The sequence below is a fragment of the Trematomus bernacchii genome, unplaced genomic scaffold (genome assembly GCF_902827165.1).
Source record: "Trematomus bernacchii unplaced genomic scaffold, fTreBer1.1, whole genome shotgun sequence".
Lineage (NCBI taxonomy): Eukaryota > Metazoa > Chordata > Actinopteri > Perciformes > Nototheniidae > Trematomus > Trematomus bernacchii.
This window is the reverse complement of record NW_022987648.1, coordinates 15,371,757-15,393,593: the sequence shown is the minus strand read 5'-3', so window position 1 is coordinate 15,393,593 and position 21,837 is coordinate 15,371,757. Positions and strand designations below refer to the sequence as shown.

General features: G+C 38.7%; 1 protein-coding gene across 1 annotated transcript; it reads left to right on the top strand.

Moving 5' to 3' along the window:
* Positions 1 to 1,141: 1,141 nt before the first annotated feature.
* htr1fa (5-hydroxytryptamine (serotonin) receptor 1Fa) lies at positions 1,142 to 20,822 on the top strand. The gene is made up of 3 exons (XM_034134503.1): positions 1,142 to 1,270; positions 17,852 to 17,959; positions 18,281 to 20,822. The coding sequence occupies exon 3, from the start codon at positions 18,282 to 18,284 to the stop codon at positions 19,485 to 19,487; it is 1,206 nt and encodes a 401-aa protein (XP_033990394.1). The 5' UTR covers positions 1,142 to 1,270; positions 17,852 to 17,959; position 18,281; the 3' UTR covers positions 19,488 to 20,822.
* The last annotated feature ends 1,015 nt before the right edge of the window (positions 20,823 to 21,837 follow it).

Genomic DNA, 21,837 nt, shown 5'->3' with positions numbered 1-21,837 from the left:
TTCACCTCCTGCCCTGCCGTGGTGCCCTTGAGCAAGGCACCGGACACCCCCCTTCCCCCCCACTCCCATTGCTCCCCGGGCGCTGTACAATAGCTGCCCACTGCTCCTAGTACTAGACTCCTTGTACTAGGATGGGTTAAAAGCAGAGGCCAAATTTCACTGTGTGTGCTGTGTGCTCTGCATGTGTGACCATTAAAGAGGGTTTCATCCCTCCCTATTCTATTCTATTCCATGTACCTTACCTGCTACATACATCAACCGAGGACATTCGGTGGGTATTGTCAGACTGAGTTGAACACTTACTGAAGGTTTGCAGAAATAAACACACCTCTCAATGGTAACACAAATGTATCCTCAAGGTTTAAGTATAGTCCTGAAGTCACAACCCTCATAAGAAGACACTTTATTGCTTACAGCCTACTGCCTACAACACATTTTACACTCATTGGTTAATGTATTCTTTTATTTTCTTTCACACACACAATGAAAAAACATTAAATTGAACTTGAAAGGAATATAAAATATGCGTGAGGACTTGGAACAAACGTTTAATATAGAAAATAAAAACACGACATATAGAAGGTAAAGCATTTTCTTTATTATTCGCCACATATTTAATAGTATTGATCCGAAACATAACAAACTTTAGTAAATCATTTTAGTAATTTCTTTATTTATAGTATTGTAAGTTCAATGTTCATGTACACAGACACAGAGGAATCCATTATATGTACATTTTCATTCAACAACACTCAACTTATTATTTAGAAATCATACTAGGAATAAAGATGGTTCGTTTTTAATGTGTTATCAAAAATATATACATTTTCTGTATGACTACAGAGATATTAAACTATATATTTCTTCAGTATTTCCACCAATTTCCACCGTATGGGAGCCCTAATTAAGCTCCATGAACAATATTGAGATGAGAAAAAGGTCACAATGTATCAAATAAAGATTTACAGTATAAGATTATCTTTCTCCATTAATGTTTGTCTTCTTATTAGCCTTTGTTGCTGGAAGGCTGTTATTACTCTTATCTTGTCTTTTACACCTCCTCCTCCTCCTCACTGACGCACCTCTCTGAGCTCTGTCTCTGGCCAAGAAGCGTGCACTCGCCGGCGCGCGCCCCCGCCTCTCCGTCGTAACAGTAAACGGGTGTCGGCGTGAATTTCGCTGAGCGGTGAATGGACATTAATAGGGAATGTTATGTTCTTCTCCCAGTGCCTGCTTTCTTCTGTCATTCAATCTCTGCAACGAAACCCGGGTAAGTTCATGTTTTTGCAGGTGGCACATGTTTTGAGAAACACAGGTTGTCATGCAGTTTCTGAATTCATGCTCTGAATTTGGGAAGTAGTTTCTACTGTAGACAGTCGCTCTATGTGTGCGCATTAGGTTTAATTGATATGATTTAAATATGCATTTGTCATCCTAATTGGCTTTTAAATATTGCACTCATCAATTTGGTCTTTGCACATTTGTAAACCTAACTATTTTAATGCTTATAAAACAGATAAAGTCAGGGCTGGGTGGTCCCATTAACTGCATGTCAATATGTCTAATTGTCTAACTGTTTTTATTCATAATTACAGGGGGACATTTGAATCGTAATAGAGAAAAAAGAGACGCATTAAGCTGTTAGTAATAAAGAGCTATATATATTGGCTGATATTGCCAGGATCAGACCGGGCTCATCCTGGCTCAGGAGGGAATCATGATCAGTAGTCCTTTTTTTTCCTGAAGGTTCAATCTGAAAGCAAAGGCTATAGTGTCGCATGTGTGTTTGCACATTCCCAGTATGTCCACATACGGTATCTGCTTGAAATGAACTTCATACACGGATTAGACTTTATTAAAAGTAAGCAAAGGTACATGCTGGAATTCTCCTGGGCATCTGTGGGAATGGTTATTTGCCCAGCAGCAGGTCCACAACAGATGGAATATCAAACCCACAACATTATGTGGGATCAAAAAGGATGGTGTGGCGGTAGAGATTATAGCATTGCATGTGAGGGGCGTGTGTGCGCATGTTGCAGTGTTTGTGCAGGATCCAGTTGGACCTGGTTGATGATGAAGAGAATGGTGAGTGACTTGCATGTGATTCCAAGGACAGTTCATGGAAATTGCGGGCTGAATGCAATCTCTGTTCTTTAGCATCAAAGTGGGGCACACTGCACTCCTATCCACCTCAACCCTTTCTACCTACCAACATAAAGGATACACGCATTGGCACTGCCCAATGATATTGGATATAAACATTGACATAACTCCCATGACACTGTGCTGGTTCATGCATGCCAAATATGCAAAGTAATGTAAATGTATTTTCAATAAAGCCAGCAATTGCATTGCGTTGAAGGACATTATTATTGAGGACCCTATCATATAATGGCTTGAAATATTGGAATGAAGGTCCTCACACTTGGTTCTTTTTCTGGCAGATGAGACACATTTCCCTGCGGTACTTAATTACAGTCAGGGAGTTATGTTGGAAATAAAAATAATGGACAGCAGTGATAGAGGGTAGCAGAGTCAAACCAAGGACACATGGCCTGATTTGAGGCCAGGAGCATTCAGTGTAGCTCATCCTGTAGCACCCTGCCAAGTGGGCTTTTATATGGGGATCCACCAATCCACTTTCCCTCTGATGATACTTGACTATTGACTGATAGGGAGTACCGATCCAATACCAGTGGTTCTTTATTTCTCCATTTGACTGGATTTACCGCATCATCCTATTTGTTTCATTTAGCTACTCACAACTTCTTAACTATAATTTGAGTCGTCATTGCTGGTGCCAACACCATCCATGATTTATATTCAAGGCAACTGTAGAGACAAGGAGAGGACACAGATGTGCCTTAACTATTATGATGAATGCCTTTGCCTTTTCCTATTTGTATTCAAAGGTTTTATATTGTTTCCTTGTTTATTCTTGCTTCTGCACCTTCTTTCCTTTAAAGGACTTCAAAAGCATATTATCTCCTAGGCTGACACATTTGATGACAGCCAATTGCAATGAAACAATATTAGTGGCAGTTTCAAAGACAGGCATTTGCAAGCTAACATTTTACATCCTACTAAACTGAACCACCTTTGGACTTTTTATAGTGATAATAGCCTTTATTAACCGATTTTCTTAAATATTAGTGCTTTAAAAGGAAACAAACATATAAAAGACCTAAAGAATAGAGACAAAAAGAAACAATAACGACAATCATGAAACGCAATGAGAACAAAAGACGTTTATAGGCTGTGAATGAAAATAAAAAAGCAAGGACACAACAGTAAACACAGATTCACATCCACATAAGCGTTCAACTTCAAATCCCCAAGAGTTGATTATGGTCTTCCAGGTGAGGAAAGATTTAAGAAGAAGACCTTTACTTCAGAAACTTTCAATGTGAAGGTTGATCTCCAAACTTTCTTTATTGGTTTACAACCCTTGAAAGCCAGCTGGCAAACACAAAGCTGTAGCTGAGCCAATTTGAATGTGTAGAGGACATGGTGGCTTCATTTTAAAATGATGTTAAACAAGTGTGTCCTCTATCTTTCTTTTTTTGCAGGAGATGTGCTGGTTGCATTTGTTTTGTTTACAGCCTGGTGGATCTAAGTGGTGAACTGAAAGTGTATTGATCTGAAATAAAAGGGTTATAATAGCTGCAGTTTGCGGCTGGTATCAGCACCATCATTTTAATTAGGCCCACTGTTTCTGTTTTTATACAGCTCGTTTTCCTAACAGCTATCTGTACTTCCGATAAAATCATAATTCAACCAACCTCAATATAGAGGACTTCATGTTCTCTGGATTTAAGGGTTTATTTTCTGGTGTTTACTCTTTTATTTCAGTCTGTCCTTTTCTGTGACAGAGCATTCTTTGCCTAGCAATGTAATTTCATTAGGACAAAAGCAATTTGTTTGGCTGAAACAAAACAAAAATCTTGTAGGCCTATCACGTAAATTAGATTGATTAAACAAGTAACTTTTCTTGTTAAAAATGTTGGCTTGTTAGCTTTTAGAAAAGCTCTCGGTGTCCTTCTGTTTTCCCCTGGCTACTCAAAAAGCCCAGACAGATCCATCTGATCTGGTCCAGCTTTTCACTGACATGTCACAGAGGCGAAAGCTTCACTCAAAATATGTCTGGATATATCCAAGAACACGATGAAAAATATCCTTTTTTGTGCTCTCTTGTCCTAATGTGTCTGCCAGCACTGCCTATTTTAAAAGTAGCTGTGAAAATGATTCTCTGCTACCTTTAAAAGCCCATAGCCTTCAGGAATCAATGTTTAATTAATTGTTACCAATCCATGACAGAAGAAGATTCAAATGATAGGTTTTCATGCAGACATTAGCTGCCAGAAGTATGCAAATGCAAGACAGCTCTCATTGTTTCTTCATGGATCTTTGAAGACATCAGAAGGGCCTTCAAATCCAGCAGGCATAGAAAGAACATACCGGCACTATACCTTAGGGATTTTCTGTTTGTGTGTCTGCATGTGTTCTGGAGGCATTACGCAGAGCAACAGAGTGAGAGACCTTGTATAGGTGAACGACTGCCTCAATTTGACAGACCTGTAGGGGCTACATTTAATAGAGTGGTCCCTGCCTGACAGATGCTCTCCCCGTGGCTCTTACAGGAAATTGACTCCTAATGGAACAAGAGTAAAAGCCTAAAACCATGCTTGCTACACCCAAAGGTTGCAATGTGCATTTAATTCCACAGGATGATTATTTGTTGGAATGAGCCACATACTGTAGTTACATTCCCATCTGTCTTACAGCTTTACCTGGGGCTAAAGATAATACTTGAACTTCTATCACCACAACTGAAGGTGAATTGAATCGCCCCTCATCAATTGGTGATGTCAAACATTTCCAGTCCCTAAGTCCAAATATTGTTTGTCCGCAAGAAAAAAAATTGTATAAGGTTTTGGCACTTAAGAAATTGTTTGAGAGATCTCATGTGTTTATTTTTTCGTAAATCTCAAGGGAAATTTGAGTGATTTTGAAGATCTTATGGAGGGAGAAAAAGCAATGCTACATGTTATGGTATATTTTTGTTCAAAGTACAACCCTTACAAATATAATAGGTCTGATGACTTTGCACTTGTGTTTTAATTGATCCCCTTCAACTGATGGAAGTATGGGTATGCATTTCAATGTGATGTTATCGTGCACCGCATTCAGCAGCGCCCTCTTCCATCACATGTGCCGATAATTGGCCATCATCCCATTAACTAAGATACAAACATGTACATGCTCATTGCAATCGTATTATATATGAAGCAGCAGAGGCAAAACAGATGGTTTATAACTTTTTAAAACCTGCTAGTTTTTACAACATTTTGGGATGTAGCTTGATTTAGCATTCTAATTAAAGAGTTGAAAGATAATCTTCATTATTTTTTGGATGTTCCTATTATATATTAGTTGTTGCATTTCAACCCATAACTTTGTACACCTTGAATGCTCAAACTTTGTAATTACCTTTATTCTTTACTCAACATTATGGCTAGCACACTAATTACATTGTAGGTTATGACAACCACACAGATTTATTTGGCATATTAATGGGTACTGTTAGCTTAGGAAATGGTAATACGTTAGTTTCTATTTGCATATGTCATGTCAATTACAGCCGGAGGAGAACATTTTATTCCCATTATTTCCCGTAAATTACTATCGAAGTACAATATTTGTTTTACCAATCTATCCATTCTGACATACCCATGAGGATTTTGTCACCGCCTGTGCTCCTTTCATAATAAAATGACCCAGAGGGCTTTGTCACTTTTGCCACAGGTAATCATACTGTGTGTTTTTAAGGCACCTGCTGAAATAAGTGGTGCTGTCTTTCTTCTTGGGAGCTCTCAGTCCAATAGAAACTGATGTTTCTTAAGGCTTTATCTCTGTATTATAATCACCAACTCTGTCACTTAATTAAACCCAGTAATCAGTGGTTCCACAGCCTTATACAGCTCATGTCTCCATGCCATAGCAGTCCATTGATTTCAAATGTAACACCCCGTAATTATCAACATGTTCAAGCTGCTAGCAAAGATAAACAGTGGAGTTTGTGTCCTCTATATTTACATGCTGCAATTTCTCGCCCATCTGTCAAGTTCTGATACATTTATTAAAAATAAATTATTACCAGAAACAAAAAGCATGTGGATTATGGATACATTTACTGTATCTGCGGCTTTTGAAGGTCAAACCAACTGACCTACCATCAATCACCATCCTTAAAGCTGCGTTGCTATTTGCCGGAGTGAAATAAGCAGTGGAGGCAATGTGCATCATTCTCTCTGTGCACATACAGCATATGCTTTTATGTAAACTAGCTATTCAAATACACACAAAGGACTGGTCTCGTCTGCCATTATCAAAAACTTGACATCTATTAAAGCGTGTGGTTGAAATCCACCTCTTTGCTTGGGTCATTAAACACAACGTTGTTGGCACTTAATTGCCCCCCATATTTATTAAATTAACCTGGTGTTAAAACAAAAGGTTTAAATGAAGATTAAAGGTCATTTTGGAGAAACCAGCTCGAGTGCGCTAGAATTTGAAAATACACAACCGGAAAAAATCTGCCTCTTCCTTACAGAGCCCCTCCTCCAACACACACGAACGCGAAGATAAGTTTGTGCACAGATGGAAGGCTGACAGGCAGGTAGGCCATCCAGTCATTTTAGCCGGGCCGGCTAAAATGGTTGGTCGTACTTTTTACAGTACTACGGCTTCCACAGATGAAATTTCTTTATGGATTTTTTGTGAAAGCACTTAAGATATTCATTGCTATCGGGATGTTAAGAGCATTCCATGGAATATAACAAAAAGTGTATCTCGAGCCGGTTTCTCAAACTTACCTACCCCACCTTTAAGCCTTTGTTGTATGATTTAAATTACATGTATGACTGTGGTGCCAATTCAACAACCACAAAAAGAAGCACTTCTTTTCTGAATGTGTGGGACAAGTCAAGGATCAAAGCTAATATTTCAGGTTATTGCTTGGTGAATTCGGGTCCAGATGGCACATTGTAGCAAGTCAAGCCTTGAATCGTAGACAAACACACAAAAGCCAACCGATTTGAATTCAGATTTCCCAGCGGCTCTCTGCAGTTGGAGTTTGGAACGTCTTTCAATTATTTGTTTCCTCTGCTTGTAGTGCCATTTAAGCTCAGTTTCAGCTGGGGAATGGCACACAAGTTATGTGTCAGTTCACCAGTTCTTGATCCACCATTGAGTGTAAAAGTATTCTGAATGCTTTATAAACAAGCAGCACTTGATCTCATGTTGCAAAAGCAATGTGACCAGTTGTATTGCCTCACGTTTGCATGTTTAAGAGTTTGTCAAAAAACTGAATTTGATTGTGCAGCATTACTCATCCCACGAGGGTTTGCAGTGACCTCATGGACTTGTTGCAGTTGCTTTTAAAACTCTGTGTGTGTGTGTGTGTGTGTGTGTGTGTGTGTGTGTGTGTGTGTGTGTGTGTGTGTGTGTGTGTGCGTGTGTGTGTGTGCGTGTGTGTGTGTGCGTGTGTGTGTGTGTGTGTGTGTGTGTGTGTGTGTGTGTGTGTGTGTGTGTGTGTGTGTGTGTGTGTGTGGGAGGATTGTAGATGCAGGCAGAATAATGTGTGCATCAGTATTTGTGTGTGACTGTGTGTTTATGTGTTTGTGTTAACTGTGGTGTTTTATTACAATGTGCGCCACACCACAAGCACAATATGATTCTATGTTGTGAGTTTTGGTTGGATAGGTGTTTGTAGGATACACTTCTCCTTCCAAAATGTGCAAACTTTGCCATTCAGGAACATCCTCTGCATAGGGCGCATGTGTGAAGGTGAGCAAGGGAAGGGAAATTGATGCCAACAGTTTTCCACCTTAGGACCAATTAACCTTTCAGGGAAGATGCCTGGCTGTGAGACATTGCAGGAACAAGCACATAAAGGGTTACGTCCGTCTGAATACAGACATTCTCACACAAACCAATAACAAGAATCAGCTGATGACATTTGATCAGTTTATTGTTTAGCATTAAACTTTAAAAACACATGTTACAAGAACATTGGCTCCAGAAAAAAACAGCTTCTTCCATCCATGTTTCTGAAAATTGTAGGAGAGGTCTTCCATCGCATTGATATGGAACTGCTGATGTGCTTTAAAGAGGAAGGTCAAATAAACAAGTTCAAAAATCATCTGCAAAATCACAAGTTATTTTAAACTGAGCAACGTACAGCAGCCGCAAATCATAAACAAACATCTTCCTTTGTTGATTTCAATGCCGGGTTGAATCCAATAGTGTTGCATTGCCACCAAAGACTTGCCTGTCCATTTCCTCATCTATTCCTGCATTGCCATAGAATAAGTGACTGGGAACTATGTGTGAAAGAGGTGCTTAAATATATACATAAACATTTGGTACCCCTGTAGTGATGCTGTTATGTTCCCCAAAGAGGTGTCTGTTTTGATTTATGCCAATGTAAATGTGGCACCTGATGTTCTTATTGCTCTCCTAATCTATATTGAAAAGGAGTCCCGCTCATCCTCAGTGTTGGTCTGCAAACCAAGATAGAAAATCCTCTGGATGTTGTTCTGGTGTCATGGCAACATCAGCTGATTTTAACTTTGGAATGTATAAATCTAATCTTAATCTCAAATGTTGTCAACAGATGAGTCAAAGCTCGGCTACCGCTTATTGACCAATAATTTGGTGAACTAAAGTATTTTAATTTTGAGTTAAATTGATAAACTAGATTAGAAACCATTACATTAGGAAGAGGTTTTTGGCTTTTTGAGCAGATCTAACGTTTTCTGCTGCTTTTCTGACCAAATAGGGGTTGGGTTAATCAAGGTAGACTATAAAAAAAGCATCCATTAACAGACTTCCGTTTGTCTTATTTACAACTACACTAATCTAATATCATTGGCCAAATCAACTTAGAGGAATCATTTATTGGTTTGTATAAGTGAGAGGAGTTTTGTGTAACAATCTTGTTGTTTTCACATTTGTGGCAATGTTTTAAGTAACTGTGCATGCTCCTGATATCATGATGTTTACTTATAAAACCTGCAGATCATTATATCTTTAAGCAAAATAAGCAACTTGTTCAATATAACTAGCCGCTCCTTTAAGACAAAGACCACTGAGGTGGTTGTTGTCACAGTGTTTATCCAATAACAAAACTTCATCATTTAAAGTGAATTTATTTGCATTGTAAGCTATGATTGCATTCAAATCACAAGCTGTTACAAGGTAGAGTAACCACTCAAGTCTCTACCAATTCAATAAAAACAATTAGTTATTTAAACATAATTACACTTTTGGAAATAATTGCTTTTTGCCAAAGCACATTATCACATTTTATTTAGCATATTCTCCCATCTGTACCTGCCTTTTTAGCCTCTGTTTTGCACTGCAATTTACCAGCTTGGAATAAATACAATCTTCTTTTCGTTCTTAATGTTATTAATCAATTTGTTGTAAGCCTAATTTATATTTTAAATGTTATTAAGTTAAACTCTCTAAGACATAGAGAGTGGAAGAGCTGAATCTGAAGAAGAGAAAAGCAATATATATGTGAATCATGCTGTTTATATCTACAGGCCTTTGACAGTGATATTTCATCTGCTTTGAGGATCAGAATCTTCATAAACAAGTTGCTTACAAAAGAGTCACTTTGAAATCCATCAATTAAAGACGAGGGACTACGAGGAGAAATGGATGAGATCTGACTAAAGAACATCTTTCCAGTGAGATTCATCTCAAACACAGCTCTTATTTTGGAAAAGAAAAGAAAAACCAAACCTCAAATCAAATGTTGTAATCGGTGGCAACAACATCAACTTCTGTGTAATACAACGTAAAGCTTTTTATGTATCTTAGTTTCCAATGTTTTCCATCATCTGCCAGTTGGGAGCTGAGTGAAGGCCAAACAACTTGCTGAGAAAAAACTATTTTGAAAGCCCTTAATCTCAACGCTTGATAACATAATTCAATTGGTAATATGTTATGTATTCACCCCCTGCAGTTATGTTGAAGTCCTTCTCAAGTGTATTTAAATTATAGAGCCGCATGCTGCTGCACTCCAAGCCTTTCCTCTCACCTTGCAGGTTGTAATCTCTATTCTGTTCCCAACAGTGCAGCTTGAGTCAGCATCATATCAGAAGGAAAATCAGTTATGTCATTTACCTTTTCAGAGGGATTTATATGAACACCATGGTACTAATAGACGACATGCTATAGGCAACAATCCCGCACATCAAGTCCTCCTCTCTCACACAGATTCACCTTGAACAATCCTGTGCCAAGAAAGTACTTGATTTATCTTTTATCATCCAGTTTCTGCCCTGCATTACATTTTACAGCATCACTTTTGTTGAAGCATGAGTGCGCCAGTTTAACCTTGATCTGCTCCAAACAATTTGCAAGGAGACTTACTGAATAGATGGCTCTGTTTCCAAGCAAAATCTCAAGCAGAAGTAGTGAACAGTTCACAGGACATATTTATTGGACACATTGGCGTTATGACTTCAAAAATGTCGTTGATGAATTCAAATGACTTTTGAGTCTTTAGATCTCACTGTTGAATTTCAAAGAAACATCTTAATTCAAATTGTTGATGTATTTTGATTAAGCTATAAAACAGAACATGATTGCATTAGTAGGATAAAAGAGGACATGCAATTAAAGGACATTTTCTGCATTAATTATATTTAAAATGTTCGTATGGACATCCTATCAGTTTAAATCCATTTGCTTTCTTGCCTCCACCCAGGCCATTGACACTTAGGTTCCCCCGTTAGAAGGTAACTCATGTAGAAATAAGTGACCATCGGCAGGGGTTATTAGCTCCTGCTGGTTTAGGGACCTCTGCATGAGATGATGATCGCGTCAGTATTACGGTTCATTATCTGTGTGTGTGTGTGTGAGTGTGAGCCCCCTCGGGTCTGTATGTTATTTACACATAATGCATAACGCATTTTTAATGAAGCAAAAATGATAAGTATGGGCATATATAATGTGACAATTATTTATAATCCTCACACATACTTGAGTTAAGATTCTGCCGCAGTGTGTTTATCATACTAAGGGAACGGTTGCTCACTGGCTGAGGTTTTCAGAGAACATTCGTGCAAAGGTCATTGCCTATGTTTGAGAGGCATTATGAGGTTGATACTGACAGGTTTATTTATGCACTAATTTAACACTGCATGAATCAGTATTTGTGATATCGACTGTATATCAAGCGTTTTCCCTTTGTGCGGAAAATACAAAGAATGATCACACAAAGGCAGCAACATCTGAAATATACAGACTTTAACTACTGCCAGCCCAGTTCAAGCAGAATGTTTTACTTTAGCAATGGTGGATCCAGCCAAAAGAAAAGGAAAGATATAGCTATTAAGTATTCATGTGACTAGAAGAATGATGAAGTGATGATGTCTGGAGGCATATCTTGCCAACACATTCACAGAAACAACTTCATTATCTGGTGGCTGCTGAGTATCTGGCAGCTTGTGTTGATGTTCCTCAATGTTAAGGGGCAATGCAATTTAGAGAGGCAAACAATTACAGTACAGTATATCCTTCAGGAGTTGTAATCATGCCTCTCCTCCTGGGAAGGTTTCAATTCATTAGAACCACTTTGGACAATATGTGTGACCCTCAGAGCTGTAACATGTGGGTATCAGGTCATTAGTTATATTAAATTAGACACTCATTTTCTTAAATATTTTTAAAAATATCTCTTTAACCGTAATTTGGTGAAAGATAATAACCTCTGCTCTTTCCTGGCAGCTACTGAGGGGTTTCAGGTTTCTTTTAAGTGAAATTGAAGTAAATAGCACAGATGTTTCACTTCAGTTTTGGAGTCTGAATTGCCCTCTGATCATTTTAGTCTTTTGAGAAACCACATTTTTATCTCCAAATTATATCAAATTGACAAGCTCTTAGGGCACATGTTAGCTCTACTCCTAGTGCATTTTTGCCCACATAAATACAGTATTACATATCTGATTTATTTCCATCCTTTGGTGAAAACAATGAACAGTAAAACACACTTTATTAGTTAAGACTCTCATTCCATATTGGTATAAGTCTTAAAATAAATTATTTGATCTGCATTACGTGATGGACACAATCCGCCTCTGAGTTTGTCCCAAGCTTCACACTTTCTAATCATGTATTGTTTTGCAAACATTTTCTGCTCCAGCTCAGAGTGCTGACAGCAATGGATGATAAATGTGTTCATACCTTCATTAACGGGAGAACTGGCTGTTGTTAAAACACAAATTATGAAAATGTACGTGGGTCACAATTAAATAAATAACACATCATACTGTTTCATGCAGTATGAATAACAGAGGTAATGATTTATAAATGTTTCTATAATAATAATTGTATACATTATTTGAATTCCATTAAGCTATACAGATATTTATTAATTCATGTCCACCACAGTTATACCTTTTTTTTTTACATTTTAATATAGTAACAATTCCCATTAATTTTAAACTCGGTACCGATTGCTTTTGGCCCGTTTCCCTATAGTCATTTCAGAACTGTCTTCTTAATGCGGATTCAAAAACATGTCTCCTGTTTTTTTAATCCCTCGAATTCACTATTCACTAGATAAAAAGCTCGATGATTTTCTCGATAATCATGGAGAATGTCTAATCAGAGAGACATTCTACTGTTTGTGTGCTTGCCGGTGAAATCAAAAGTAAGAGCTGTTTTGTTGCATTGTAAAGGTATTACTATAAAGTTGTATTAAGAATACAGTACTCATTATTCATGAGGAAATGTATCCCATTGGTTAGCATGGTTGCTTGACGAAAGCCTTTTCCAGAGCTCCCTGTGTGACTGGTGCATGACTTGGCAAAACTAATCTCAGCCTGTGATCCAGACATTCTCATCATCTGTTACAAGACGAGGATTAATTTGCCATAATGTGTCGCATCAACATGCTTTGACCGAGTGTTTTGTCAAGTTGATTTGCCCCTGAACAGGTGATTCTGACCCAGACTTAGCTTACATGTATTGGTGCAATTCATGTCATTCATACCCGCACACAGTCTAACAGCAGCAGAGCAATGAGACAAGGTTTATAATTGAGGTACATAACTTTCTCATCCCAGAAGTATTATGTATCAGTCATGGTGTACATATTTGGCTGTTCTGTATTTTGCTTTCGTTAAGTGAGCCAGTAAGATATATAATAACAAATATATATAGTATATTGAACTTTGTCTAGGAGTATAAAATAGTGACGTCTTTGTCTACTACACTGCATTAACATTCAAGCTCGATAAACCGACTTTGCAGGGATAGACTTGCAGAACCACAGACGCTAACAAGAAGAAATAATAGATCCTTTTAAGCACTGACGGATACTGATAGGCAATTCAGAGTTTCAGCCATCACAGCCCTCTCTGAAAGGCCCTGCACTGAGAATATCATTTGCTGATTATCCTTCATTTGTTGTTTCACTTTGCAGAATAATTTTTGTGCAGACTTTGACACCAGAAAGCAGTTTTCACATTCATCTGCTGGAGGGGGAAAGTTTCTCACCTTAAAATGAGTGTCACATCATGAGTTTGTGGTAACACAACTAGTTTGGGCAAGCAAAGTCCAATATGTAGCTAGAAGCCTCCGGTGCACATACACTGATGATGGAGCTGATTTTTTAAATATAGTTCAATATAGAATATTTGCACACAGCGCACCACATACTCAAAAGAGTTTAGGTACAAACGACCAATCCATTCCAGATACAGATCTGTCTTAAAACCATACCATTCAACAGTAGGGCTGTACCTAAAGATTATTTTCTTTATTAGTTACTGTAATTGCAGCTTATTTCACTTGATTTGTTTGTTTTATAAAATATAGGAACAATATTAAAAGGTGTAAAAATGTTTATCCTAGTTTATTCAATTCTAATGGGATGTCTTTAAATGTCCCTTTAGTCAGTCCAAACCCAAATATATTCTGTTTAAATTGATGTAAAACATAAAATGCGGATATCTCCATATTTTAGAAGCTAGAAGCAGCATTTTCTGACACTTTTGCATACAAAATTGCTTAATTGAAAAACATCAAAACTGTTGGCTTGAGCATTAGTAACAAACGTGTACAATGTACTTATATGAGCAATTAAAGCTAACACAATTCAAACAACACTGACAGCATCTGGTCAGTGCTTAAACCTAAATTACTTACTCACTTCCTTACCTACTCCCTTCCTTCCTTTCTTCCTTCTATCCTTCCTTTCTCAATCAATCACTCTCTCACTCTCTCTCTCTCTCTCTCACTCACTCGCTCACTCGCTCACTCACTCACTCACTCACTCACTCACTCACTCACTCACTCACTCACTCACTCACAGTCTAGGATGCCACAATAGCACTTGAACCAGTTCCATTAGACGCAGCCCTCGGGATGGTGGATCCTTACCTGTTAATACCTCTATCTGCATGAGGCAGGTAGCGGGCTGACGCTGACATGCTGGGCATTTGCTTGTGCAGTGAAACCCCAGCTGTGACACTCATTAAGTGATTCAGTCAAGCCTGAAACAAGGACACAGGTCAATGAATGTGACTAGTGACTTGCTGGACATGACAGCATGGTCATATTGTGAATGACAGGGCATTCAGTATGGGTCAAACTCATTTGAAATGAGCAATTAGCACAAGAAATTGTCTTCATTATCCAAAATATTATTTGTTTATTTAAAAAAACCTTTTTTATGTAATGAATCCTTGTTGTGCAGTTACATTTTCTTGCGAGTGGTCTCATCTCATGGCATGTTCTGATTAAAATGTAATATTTATAAAAATGTGCATTTCATCAATGCATTTACCATTCCATAAAAATAAAGTGTATTGTGTTCATCTATCATGATCGTATTTGAATGTAGGGTGGTTTTCTGCACCAGAATGGTAGTATTCATGTTTATATGAGAGTACGCACTTCAATTTCAAGAGAAAACAAAAACAATATATCCTAAGATGGAGCCTTATTACTTCCTGCCAACTAAGTTATTTACCTCCACCACCAAATTAAATAGATGGATGGAAAGAGATGAGGAGACAGATAAACCGGCAAATGAATGAGGGTTGCTGTGCTGCTTTATGGTGCTGCCGTTATTCATCTATTTAGCATCTTTCCTGAGCTGTCAGTCAGTTTTTTCACAACTCTCCTCCTTCACCAAACAACACTTGGCAGCTTGATGTCCTGCCTGAGCCAAACTGTTTGTTTTTCAGAGATTGTACTCCGTGGGACAAATCCTGTTCTTGTAAGAGGATAGAGCGAAGGAGGGAGCGATTGAATGTCAGACAATTGACATTATTTTGATAACTGCAAACCTTTTGAAATTAGAGGGAAGTTGGTGTTGGGCATACTGTACATGTATGTGTGTGTGTGTGTGTTTACCTTATGTCTTAGGGTGCTTTGTGTGTTTGAGCTGTGAGAGAGTGAGAGACACTGGATGAGGATGAATTAAACTCATCTCTTTCTCTTCATCTCTGAATGTGGAGGGATATTTTTAACATGTGTGCTTTGTCAGCCTCCTCGTTATCTGCCAACCTGAATCTGTTGTTTGTTGACTGACTGCACAAGCATCATTACACAATATTTCTGTAGCTTTATATTACAGCCACATAACAGCCAAATCGGATGGATTTTGAGTGCTTAATAATTGTGCAGTTCGCCAAACCTCTGACTGAGCGTATTAGGGTGTGCTGGTTCTTATCTCTTATCACTTCATCCAATAGGAGTAGATCGTTAATAAGGACATGTTGTACTTAAACAATATTAAAAAGCAAACTTGAAATATACTCCATAATGTAATAACAATGTTGCCATCATTCTGTGTTTTCTGTGTTTGCTGAATTCTCCAGCAAGGGCAGTGTGTTTTGTTCTGAATAAAGCAGGGAGAAGACTCACTCTGGCTCAGTGGAGCTTATCTTCAGATGGCCTTGGAAAAGAAAGCCTGTGTTTTAGAACATTTTGAGACAAAGGCAAATGATTTTCTTTGTTGCACATAATAACAGGCTGACAAAGTGTACGCCTACTGTCAATCACTGAAGAAACATGCATGCACACCCTCAAAAACACCCCACTATGCCCACACCATATACATATACCTCTGAGCACAAACACTGACAAAAAAACAAGATTTTCAGATACACAGGTGAGAGGCAACAATGCAATGACAGTGCACAACAGAAGTGCAGCAGTAATTATCATCCGTCTATCTGAGCAAAGCAATCTGCATATCAAGTGCTGTTCTTCCAGATCCATTCAAGGGTAAATGGAAAGGAGTGTATAATTGCATCACAACACAGAGGAGACAATTGCATTTTCTTTAAAGACTGAAATCAAAGGTGTAGAGAAGCTAATACTCTTCACTGGTCCACTGCAAAGCAATTTGTTCTGGAATAGCGTGAGACCATTTGTATTTGCAGCCAATGGCATCATGGTTTTTGAATCACTTTAATAAAGTATTTGTTGAATCTTCACTTTAGTAAGTCATTTTCTTCCACTGAAGATCAATTTAAAAACCTTCGCTAAGAGGCCAGAGCTGTTGTTTTCAACACTAGCGTTGGCACTGTTAACAGAGAGAAGGGGAAGCAATCATGTTTTATCTCTGCATGAACATTCAAAAGAAACAAAATAGGTAGTTGAATGGATATGACTTATAAACACAGTGCAGGGGTTATTTCATGATATAAAGGGCTCTTTGTCTCAGTATAAACAGTGTTTCTTATACGATAACCATCAAACTATCAAAGAGCATCTAGGTGACTCAGGGGTGGCCAGTGCCCACACCTTGAATGAAGTGGTGAAACAATACTTATCATATGCCTCCGCACTGCTACTACACATGTATTCTGCATAAGTTGCTCAATATTGTAAGAATGAGAATGATATGCCACTGTTTGAGCAGGATTTTACATCTAATGCTTCAACACTTTTATAAAAGTAAAAAACAATCTCATGTAGGAAGGTAAGCTTTGCTCCAACATTAAAAACAGTTTTGGTCATATATAAACTTATTTTGTCTTGATAGCAGCTTTGGAAAGTATCATGGGAAATGATATTAGCTGGCACTTTGCCATCTGTTAGGTTTGAGTGAACTGAAATCTCTTATCTCATTCTGTTGTCATGTAGCTCTGCCACCCTGCTCGCCCACCCAACTACCCCCTGGACCTACTCTGGGAATCGAACAGTTTCACCAGAGACCTGCAGTCAGAGTTTAGCTGCCTCTGCTTCGACGCCATATTAAATAAAAGTACTTTACTTCTTGTTGTTTCTATAGCAACCGTTCCCACTCATGTCTTCAGGATACTGTGCAATGCGGGAAGTGAAGATGAGCTGCAATGACAATCATACCTGAGCATTTGGATTTAATCATACATTTAAGTATGTCCATGACAAAATTACAAAACAGTCAAGTTTGAATCTTATTGTCTTTGAGAAGCCTGTGAAACAAAGTTTAGACCATGAGGTTAAAATGAAAAGAACAAAAGATAATCATACTAGCAAAACAATAGGCTGTTCCCTAATTGGAAGAGCGGTAGCAACATTGTTGAACACTCAATATATCAACTTAATAAACAAGCCACATACCCACAAAGTGGTTCACATGAATAAAGATTGAATTTAATGAACACAGTCATGCAAACATTAGCTTCATAGAAACTATTCAGTGCATCTGCTGTGTAGGTGTACTGTCTCCTTACTTTGTTGAAGTTAATTCTAAGTCTTTTTTCCTCCCTATACCTTTTTGTCTCTTTCTCCTTTCTGAAAATATTTCTGTTTTGTTCTCTATCTCTTCCAGGTTTTAATAAGAGACAGAGGTGATGTGATGGCAGCGCTTGCAGGCAGGACAGATCTGTCTGCTGCACACTAAACCAACTGGATGCAACACGTTAGAGTCCTTAGACAGGTAGGCATACCTTTGGAAGTCCGTTGGCTTTATAAGCACATTTTGAATATTTTTCCCTCCACGTTGGCATGCTGTCTTCTGTATGAAGTGCAGAAAGCAAAATCCTTGACTCGGATTTAAAGAAGCAATAACAGTACAATTCTTGCAGTCATTTTATGGCAATTAAGTGATGAAAATTCTATGCCAGATTCAAACAAGAATATACACGGCAGTGAAACTTCTTTTTCACTTCAAATGATTTTGCTCGTCATCTGAAAATGATGTTTGACATTCTCCCTAAGCTCCCTTTATATCTAATGCACTTTTCTCTTCTGCTTGCAGAATGGATTTTCCCAATTACACTGAAGGGGTGTTTGCCACAAGCAGCAGTGGTAATGACTCCCTGGAGGCCACTAAACCCCCTCCTAGTAAGATCCTGCTAACGCTTACCCTGTCTGTAGTGGCCGTCCTGACTACATTCTTCAACTGCCTGGTGATCACAGCTATCGCAGTCACACGCAAGTTGCACCACCCGGCCAACTACCTCATCTGCTCATTAGCAGTGACCGACCTGCTGGTGGCTGTGCTGGTCATGCCCTTCAGTATTATGTACATCCAGAAAGAGACCTGGGGCATGGGCCAGGTGGTGTGTACCATCTGGTTAAGTGTGGATATCACTTGTTGCACATGCTCCATCCTGCACCTTGCTGCCATCGCCATCGACCGATACAGGGCCATTACAGATGCAGTGGAGTATTCACGCAAACGCACGGGGGCCAGGGCTGGGGCGATGGTGGCATTGGTGTGGTTCCTGTCCATCCTCATCTCACTTCCTCCTCTAATCTGGCGGCACTACAGCGGGGATGCCGAGCAGGTAGACCAGTGCATCATGATGCACCATCACATGGCCTTCACCTTATACTCTACCCTTGGAGCGTTCTACATCCCTCTGATGCTCATACTCATCCTCTACTACAAGATATACCGTGCCGCTCAGACCCTGTATATGCGCAGGGAGGCCAGCCGGGCCAGCCGCTATTCAAGTGTGACCAATGGGAGCATGATCCCCTCGTCCTACCCTGCTGGAGATGGCAACGAGGATAGGGGAGCCCAAAGTCCGGAGCCCATAAGCCCTCCAGAAAAGTCTTTCTCTGAACCCTCAACTGAGGAGCCTCCACGTGAACGGGTGCGTAAATCTAAGGCTTTCCAGGGCAAGTCGCGCCGGCATGAGTCACGTAGTGAGTCCCGCAGTGAGTCACGTCGGAGCCAGTTTTACCAAGGTCCACGGATCTCAGGCTCACGGGAGCGCAAAGCAGCATCAACGTTGGGGTTGATAATAGGGGCATTCGTCATCTGTTGGCTGCCATTTTTTGTCAAGGAGGTGATTGTCAACACCTGCAGTGAGTGCAGTACTTCGATGGAGATGGCTGACTTCCTGACGTGGTTGGGCTACGTCAACTCGCTAATCAATCCCCTCATCTACACTATCTTTAATGAAGACTTCAAAAAAGCTTTCCAGAGACTTATTAGGTGCAGTCATTACCTCTGATGGTAACAATTGCACATGATCACACCCATACACCCCAACACATGCCCATGAAACAAACTATGGAGATCGGAGAGAACTGACCAAATACTGACTGAATTTACCTGAGAGACACTAAGGATGACCTCCATTTCCAGAACATCTGCCATGCGCTCCAACAGCCAGCATGGCACCAGCTCAGCCATGAGCTTGCAGCAAAGTTCCATATTGAAGTCCAAGTCCTGCTATTAATGGAAATGCTTTCATTGATCTTAATTGTTGTGATGGAAAGGACAGTGACATGTTGTTTTTTTGAAAATGGGCCATTGCTGACCTTTTTGAGGGCTGGGTTCTGATCATTAGTGATCAGCCTCATTAACAGGCCTTGAGATAGCTGGCCATTACTGCTTTTTCATCTAATGACCTCCCTTCTATCTCGTCCAAGCTGCCGGCTAACATGTGTAAAATACCACAGCATACCAATTTGTGATTTCATGTGGCCATGGCGTTTCAGAGGGTGACCTTTATCCGATTGACTGTCGCAATGATTATTAACATTGTTGTGATATGTACTCAGAAAACTCTCCCAACAAATAAGTTATACATTTGTAGATTTTTAAAGTTTATGTCTGTTATTGGCAAATGATACCCGCTTGATTCACTAGGCCATCTGATAGCAAAGGGTTATCAGCTGGCTTTCATAGATTTCAGAATGCTGAACTAAACAAACCATGTTTTAAAGGTTTAGGGTGAACAGCTAAGAATGCCCTTAATGTGAATAAACTGTTTTATGATCCTGGACCAAATGATACTAATATAAGCACTTTCTGAATTATACAACAAAGAATATTTGGGGACCAAAATAAAAATGAGCTTTCTTCAACTTTCACAACAAAATGTTTTTCGTAGATGGTTTAAGGTATTGGTGTAAATGTTTTTTAAGACACTGCCACTTTATTTGATGTTTTGCACACTTTTTAATTTCCTTTATGCTATTTTGTGGGGTAATTATTCATTCATTTTTCACAAGTATCTCTTTTGGAGCTATTAAACACCCCTTCTCATCTCACTCCCACCATAGGCAGCGTTATAGGTCAATGAATGTGAGAACCACCGGTGCAGAAATCCTCATTACATTAATCCCACTCGAGTACTTGGAAAATAACTACTATTTCTTTACTGCCTGCAAGAGGGCACACGATAAATTGATGGAAATACTGTGGATGAGTCATGTGTGAGGGTGTACTGAATGCCAGGAAGATAATAGAAAGTGTGTCATACATGTACATACATCTCATACAGTATGACCAGTATTTGTATACTGTTTCTTTCTTTGTCTCTCACTGTCTTAATCAATAATAAAAAGCCCACATATGAATGATGTTCCCCTGTTATTCTTATAGATATATTTCTGGATTTGGTACATGAGTGATACAGTATATGCATGGATTGAATGAATTAATGAAAACATGAGGTTTAGGGTCATACTCTTGGAGCAAGGGTTATCGCAGGACCAAACATAAAGAAATAAAACAAACATTAAATATTCCAACATCAGCCTGATCACACACAATTCAATACATATTATTCTTTATAACGTTTTTGCTTACACACATGCACCCTATAAATGAATAGGTCGAGTCAAATCCTGTGCTAGACCGCTTTTAGGGGAATTAATGTTGTAGCTGAATAATAATTTTTATGTGGGAATGAATGATGATCACATACTGATCAGGGCTGATGATATACTGCAAACCAACATTTCAGTTAGCTGATTGTTAGAGTAAACTAGCTAAGTAAATGTGAAGGGATGTTTCCATATCTCTGTGTTATGGCGCCCCATTGTGGCTGCTGGAAACAGTGCAGCCTTTTTGTAGCTGCTTTAGCATAAAATGTATTAATCTGGAAATGTTGTCTAATGTAGCCTCATCAATCAACATCATCAAAACAAATTACATTTATAAAATAGAAAGTCTGCATTTATGTGCAATTATTACTTCTGTCAACATTTTCAGGAAAAATATATTCTTGCTTATTATAAAACGTACACACAAATATTCTATAAGAGAACAACAAACCAGAAACTAAATCTATATAAAATACAACAATTTTGGCTATTCGTGTAAAAATGCCTCATAAAATTGGGCTTTAAAATTAAGGCGAAAGGCCTGTTTCATGGAGAAGAAAATATCTAGAACATAGTCAAACTTTCATCTCTTCTAAATCGTTTGTTCAAGATTAGACACAATTGTTCACCAAAATACTTGGGTATGTAAATTCTAACCACCTTACTTATAGAAAATAAAAGTGAAATATGTATTTGATCAGTGTGAAATGACTAGACAGGGCATTTAAATGAATAGTAAATGTCAAT

Bases quoted from the DNA above. Each gene is read 5' to 3' on its own strand.
- htr1fa (XM_034134503.1), top strand. From the start codon at position 18,282: ATGGATTTTCCCAATTACACTGAAGGGGTGTTTGCCACAAGCAGCAGT.